This window comes from Nymphaea colorata, chromosome 3, assembly GCF_008831285.2.
Source record: "Nymphaea colorata isolate Beijing-Zhang1983 chromosome 3, ASM883128v2, whole genome shotgun sequence".
Lineage (NCBI taxonomy): Eukaryota > Viridiplantae > Streptophyta > Magnoliopsida > Nymphaeales > Nymphaeaceae > Nymphaea > Nymphaea colorata.
In genome coordinates this window covers 18,040,581-18,047,649 of record NC_045140.1, presented here as the reverse complement: position 1 = coordinate 18,047,649, position 7,069 = coordinate 18,040,581, and the positions used below count along the sequence as shown (strand labels likewise).

Below are 7,069 nucleotides of genomic sequence, written 5' to 3'. Positions count from 1 at the left end.
TGACGTGAGGATGTATATATATATATATATATGTGTGTACGCGTGTGTGTTTATGTGCATTGTTACATACCTTCCGGGGCAAGAGTTCCCAATAGATTTATTTTATTTCTAAGTTGCTTTCTGAAATGCACATTTATTCTTTCAGATGCTCCACAATAAACAAAATAATATCAAAGGGCACATTCTCGTAGGCACAGACAAGCTTGGATTTCCCACAGATGATGTGACTGGAAATCACAGATCACAATAATCTTCAAATTTAGAGAAACATGGGATTGCAATAATTATTTTTTGGTCGACAATGCTCGACATGAAACCTCATGATTCTGGTCTTGGGTGATCAGTAATTTGCTTCTGAAAAATATTTTACAAAACATTACAAGTCCACTAGGGAAAAATTAGACAAGCACATATATAAAATTCAATAATCCAGTTCACAGTGCATTGTAAACTTCTTTTCCCGCTGAGTAACATGCTATGGTGTTTTTTATTTACTTTTACTCTCTTTGCTCCTTAGGCATCTCATCCACAAAAAGAAATGAAAAGATGAAGTATCGCCATCTTATTGAGGAAGACTCAATCAAGAAATCACATACAGATGCAGATGCTAGAGTTTAAACAACAATCAAAATCTCGAAGTTGAACCTATATATAGATACAACAAAAAAAGATCCTATCCACTGAAGAATGTAAGTGATGCCATCGTATTGCTTGTAGCTCATTTATCTTAGAGCAACTGTTCCCCGCATGCAACTTATAGTAAGAAGGTTCTTCCTTGCCGTGAATTGCATTAACTTGACAAAAAATTGTCACGTCTGGAATACCTACTTAGCATCATTAACCACCAAATTCTGAAAACTAGTGGCTGGATCTCATCGCGTACTCATTTACAAGCATTGAAAATGCTGAGGAGCCATCCTGCAAAAGTTTTCCTGGAGATTCATATTCAGCAACAATACCTAATGGGAAAAAACAAAAGGTAGGTAAGCACATACAGAAATGGAGCAAGGGAACCTTTTTCCAAAGATAATAGTAAGAAACAAACCATTGTCCAAGACAAGGACCATATCACTGTCGAGAACAGATGCTATCCGGTGTGCTATCATCAGAATGCTGCAATCAGAAAAATGTTGCCTCAATGTCTGCTGAATTAGGCCATCAGTTACAGTATCAACAGAAGCGGTTGCTTCATCAAGCACCAAAATTTTACTCCTCTTCAATAACACTCTCCCCAAACAAACGAGCTGCCTCTGCCCCACACTCCAATTCTCTCCATTCTCAGTCACTGCAACAATCAGCATTAAGATTTAGACACAAAATACAACTATGATCACAAATATTACAAATGAAGAACCAGACCTGTTGCATCAAGCTTGTGCTCTTTCTGCCTCACCACTTCACCAAGTTGGCATTTGTCTAAAGCCTGAAACGTAACATGCACAAAGGACATAGAAGAAAGAAATCTTAAAACTTTGACTAATTGATGTCGACAATCGTAAAAGGATAACACATGGATACCTCCCAAATTTCTTCATCAGTATGTTCTTCAAGAGGATCAAGATTGGTCCTTATCGTTCCCTCAAACATTGTTGGTTCTTGAGGAATGATGCTTAATCTAGATCTCAGGTCATGCAGCCCAACTGTAGAGATGTCAATACCATCTATCACAATCTGACCACATGATGGGTCAATAATGCGAAAGAGTGTTTGCACAAGCGTGGATTTCCCACTGCCTGTTCTTCCCACTATGCCCGTCTTTGACCCTCCACGAAAAGTGCATGTGAGACCTTTTAAAACTAGTGGCAGATGAGGAGCATAGCGGACCTACACCAAATGTTAAATGTTAACACCAACTCCATTTTCAAAGATAGACTTTGACATGTGATAAAGCCATAACTACCTGCAGATTGCTGATATCAATTTCTCCATAAGATGGCCAATCCTTGCTTGGCCTGCTAGTTTCTATTGTAAGAGGAGGTTCAGGAGGAATACAAGTGTACTGTAGAATTCGCTCCACAGAGATCATATTATTCTCGACATTGCATAAGCACCATATGAAATATATTTGCAACATGTTCAGGTTTAACCCATAAGTCACGGCCAATCCCGCAATACCTGAAAGAAAAAATAAAAGAACAGTTTTGAGAATATGCAGATCATACATAGTTCATGATATCTCTTAGATGCTGTGAGTATATGTGGTCTTGCAAGATATGAATGCAGTTACCTGGATCAATTACACCCTTGGGCAATGAGATCAAGAAAACCAAAGAAAAGGCAAAAATGAGAGACGACAGAAGATCCAAGCGCAAGCAAAGCCACTCCATTGCAGCAGCAGAATGAAAATTTGGCTTAGAAAAGTTATCTATCACCAGGAGGTTTGTCCTCATGAATCTTGACTCTTCATTGAAACTCCTAATTATAGATGATCCAGAGATAGTCTCCGAAAAATGCTGCAGCATAGGGGCCTCAAACACTCCACTCAATCGGGCTAGTTCACGAGAAGTGGGCAAGTAATATTGCTGCCACAATATGAGCCATTGAAATCAACCAAATTATCGGATGAAACAAAAATCTAGAGAAAAAAATTGGAAAAGCATCCTTTCCAAATCTATGTAGATTCACCCAAAAAGTTTCTAGCACACTATACACAACACTGAAGCATCCTTACCTGCAACCACACGCAAGCAGCAACAACTGGTACAAAAACAACAAAAACATGCCATGAAATCTGTGAAATCACTGCAATGCTCGCAAGAAGCTCTATAACATAGAAAGCACAAGATCCCAGCAACCCTGAAATGGATAGGTCTACTTCACTCTGATCAGTTGATACCTGAAGGAAAAGAAAAAAGGTAAAGACAACATGCACCTGGCTGAGTGGAAGTGGAACTACCACAAGAAGACAACAACAAATGGACTTACCCTGTTCAGAATACGACCAGTTGGAGTAGAATCAAAGAACGACATTGGTGAACGAAACATGCACATGTGCAGCTTATTGAAGAGTACTGTTGCAGTTTTAAAGCCAACAGTTCCTATTAACAAGGCCATGATCAGGTCACATATAGCACTAGCCATGGACAACACAACATAGACTAAAATCAAAGTAATTCCACCCACAGGAGATGGCTTCTCATCAGAAACTGGTGTGGCCGATGCCATCCAATAGTTGCTTCCTATTTCAAAAAAGTTAAAGGCAATTTGACTAAGTAGAATCAATGGGACTAATGCCCCACCATATGTTGCTGTAATATATTCCCAGTATACTGAGAGCCCAACTCTCCCTTTCTCTCTCTCTTCTTCTTGAACAAGCTGGTACTTTTCCTCTACCAGCTCTTCTATCTTATCTTTATCATCATTAACCTCATCATATCCAAATTCATCCTCTTCATTGGTTTCCACCTTAGAACATATGTTTAAATCATTGACATCAGATGGTTGTGAATCAAGAGCAGCACCAGCAGCTTTTATGGCTGACAGAGTATGCTCATGTGCACCAACCAGTTCCATGAAGTCGGATCCAGAGCTAAGAATGCTAGCATAATGACCAGATTGTGCAATCCTCCCATCTCGCATAACCTACAATGAGACATAACCATGAATTTAGAGGCCAGAAATTCCACCAGAAAAGAACAGAAGAAACTTGAGAACAATAATCAAAGACACCAAAGAACTCACCAGAACAAGATCAGCACTGGGTAAAAATTCCACTTGATGGGTTACATATATCACAGTCTTTGAACCTAAGAAACCATGCAAACATTCCTGCAAAAATGAAGTAATTTGCACGTGGAAAAAGAAGTCAACTTTTGTGTGTTGCATTTCAAATAAATTATTTACACCCTTAGGAATGAGAACTTTCAGAACCAACAAGGGACAAAAGCATTGAAGAACATAAAGTATGAAAAGCAGAAATACATTTCAATTATGAATCTGAAGATTTTATCTCGTTATCAGTACCCTGATTAGGTGCATCACATAATTAGACTGATGAAATATTAAATGCAGGAAATTAGTCGCAAAAAAAAATAAAGCACACATACCTTAAAGAGGTGACTACCGGTGTGAGCATCAACAGCACTAAAAGGATCATCAAGTAAATAAATGTCAGCATCCTGGTATAGAGCCCGTGCAATTTGCACTCTCTGTTTCTGCCCACCACTCAGGTTAATTCCTCTTTCCCCTATAATGGTTTGATCTCCAAAGGGCAGTATTTCCAGGTCCTTCCTTAAATCACAAACATCAAGGACATGTTCATACCTTTCTCTGTCCATCTCTTTGCCGAAAAGAATATTCTCTTCAATCTTACCACCCTGTACCCAAGAAGACTGAGCAACATAGGCAGTTCTTCCACTCAAACGGACAGTTCCAGATATCCTTGGAACCTCACCTAGCATGCAAGAAAGCAGGCTAGTTTTTCCTGAACCAACAGGTCCACAGACAGCAATCTTCATCCCATGGTTAACTTTCAAATTGAGATTTTGCAGGGTAGAATGGCTTGATAGTGGATCCCAAGAGAAGGTACCATCACATATCTCAACAGCTGGGATAAAATTGTCTTTAGGCAATTTCTCAATTGCATCTGGTTGCATATCTTCAAGTTGAAGAAAAGACGAAATCCTATCAAGGGAAACTTTAACTTGCGTGATCATTGAAATAGTGTCTGGCAGAGTGTAAATTGGCTGCTGTAGTATCTCAAATGTAGCAAGTGCCGATAGAACCTTGCCAGACCTAAGTGGGATCCCCAGAATCATGCACGACCCAAACGCAGCAGCGGATATGAAAATAGGTGCACCCCAAATAACAAAATTCATAAATGCTGATGTGTAAATGAGTTTTTTCAACCAACTTTCTTCAGTTCTCCGTAAGTCCATAATCTTTGACAAGAACCTCATTTCCCAAGCCTGGAGTTTCAGAATCCTCATGTTCCTCAAGATCTCGGAAGTTGCCTTCATCCTCTCATCCTTTGACTCCATAAGCTTTTCTTGGAAGTTCTCTTGCCATTTAACCAAAGGAAAATTTGCCAACATAACCAGGAAAGCAGCTATCAAGGCAGCAATTGAAGCTAATCCCAGATTCTTGTACAGGATTGCTAAGGCGATAGTAATTTCAAGAGGCACCACCCACAGGTCATGCAAGTACCAACTAAATTCGCCAATCCTACTGGCGTCCACACTCACCAGATTTATGATCTCCCCGCTAGTACGCTCCTTCCGAGATTTGCTAGAGAGAGAAAGACCCTTTTCATAAATCATGGCACTCAGTGCTGCTCTGTTTCTGATACCAATCTGCCGTGTTATGAAAAGCCAGTGTCGCTGTGAGACACTTTGCACCACCTTTGCGGCAAGAAAGACAATAACCAGGAGGTAGCCTTCGTGGGCAAACCTCTGGCGGCCATTGACATACTGGACCAGTGAGTCGATAAGGTAAGGACCAACAAACGTAGAAAGAGTATGCAGTAGGCAGAGGAACGCTGTCCATAATACTTCCTTCCAGACAGTGCAGAACAACGCTTTGAACAATCTCAATTTTCCTATAGGTTCATCAGATTCCTCATCCAGCCTACTTTTAAAATTTGTGTAAACAAATTTGGCACTATCTTTATCGCTAACTTCTGGGATATCTTTTATGTCCAACGCTTTCCTGTATCCTACTGAGAACAAAGGATCCAACCAAGAAAATGAAAGCAAACTAAGAAATCCTGCATTGGCATATGGTGTGACAGTATCAACAGCGACCTTGTTTTCGGCAGAACCATTTAATAGAGGTTCTCTGAAATAGGCCTCCTCATCTTTATCATCTACGCCGGTATCACCATACACAGAAGCACAAGAAAGGAACAACCCAACAAGACTAGACAAAAGATAGACCCAAGCATATTTCCCAACCACATAAGACCTTTTCGGGAGGACAAAATCAATAGCGAAGCCATAAACAGAAACAATGAAGAAAACCAACCACCATATTCTCAGCAAAATTGGAAACCTTTTGCTTGATACTCCAAACCTCAAAAACCCAGAAATCGCACACCAAGCTACAATTTGCACCAAAAAATCAACTTGGGTAGTAATGATTTCAATGGAATTCCTATCACTGTACTTCAGATAGTGGAAAACGCTTAATCCTCCAAACAGGAAACACAACCCCAGGCTACAACCCAGGGTCAAACTATAAAACAGACCTGAAGGTCTAGACGAAGTGACCCTCTGCGATCTTCTTGACATCCAGACGGGTATCAGCACAATCAAGAATAAGAGTTGAAAACCCAAAGAAATCGAATGCTGAAAGACGGGTGAAAATGGCAAAAACACGCCATTGGAATCAAGGGTGCTGCGTAAGCTTACTAACTGATGAGTGAGACTGCTAAACACGATTGGTATTGACAACTTCATGGTGTCTATCTAGGACCAAGCAAAAACAGAGGCCAATAACCAGCAGAACAAGGAATGCATAACTTTACATAATCAACGCGATCACCTTCGGAAGAGGTGCAACTTGCAGAATGAGACTGCCTTGGCGGTGAAGGCTGTTCGAGTCTCTCGGTTGGTCGTATCGTCGGAGAAGGTATATAGAGGCCAGAAGGCGGGGAAAAGACGTGCTGCTAAAGTCGTCCCCATATGCCAACGCCAAGATCAGAACGCGTGAACGTTGAAACTTATATATCACAGACAGTGAAATTGAATTAAGAGCGCGGCGAAAGGGGGGCCAACGACCTTCTAGATTATGTTTTATATGATAAAAGTAGCAGACAGGATGGTGCTCAGGAGGGACTGCGGAGAGAAGCTCCCCTTCAAAGGAATTACACAGGTCACAGTGCCGTATTATGGCATTCAGGGGCCGGGGCGGCGCGTTAGAATGACACCCTTCTGTTCGGTGTCGGGGTATTTTGGTGATTATGATTTTTATTCATCTTTTTGTCTACGTATAACTAGTTCCCCAAACACACAAACCATGTTTCAAAATTAATTATAAAACCAAAGTTTTAATAAACCAGACTTATAAAAAAAACCATTTTTTTCATTCAAACGCTATTTAACTGTTTTCAAAATTATTTATTTCACTATTA

General features: G+C 40.3%; 1 protein-coding gene across 1 annotated transcript; it reads right to left on the bottom strand.

The window, feature by feature from the left end:
* Positions 1 to 539: 539 nt before the first annotated feature.
* LOC116250577 (ABC transporter C family member 3-like) lies at positions 540 to 6,809 on the bottom strand. Its single transcript, XM_031624303.2, has 10 exons — positions 4,047 to 6,809; positions 3,682 to 3,768; positions 2,926 to 3,582; positions 2,672 to 2,836; positions 2,228 to 2,522; positions 1,901 to 2,115; positions 1,519 to 1,824; positions 1,360 to 1,423; positions 1,046 to 1,285; positions 540 to 959 (listed from the first exon to the last, which is right to left on the bottom strand). The coding sequence occupies exons 1-10, from the start codon at positions 6,393 to 6,395 to the stop codon at positions 859 to 861; spliced, it is 4,479 nt and encodes a 1,492-aa protein (XP_031480163.1). The 5' UTR covers positions 6,396 to 6,809; the 3' UTR covers positions 540 to 858.
* Positions 6,810 to 7,069: the final 260 nt, after the last annotated feature.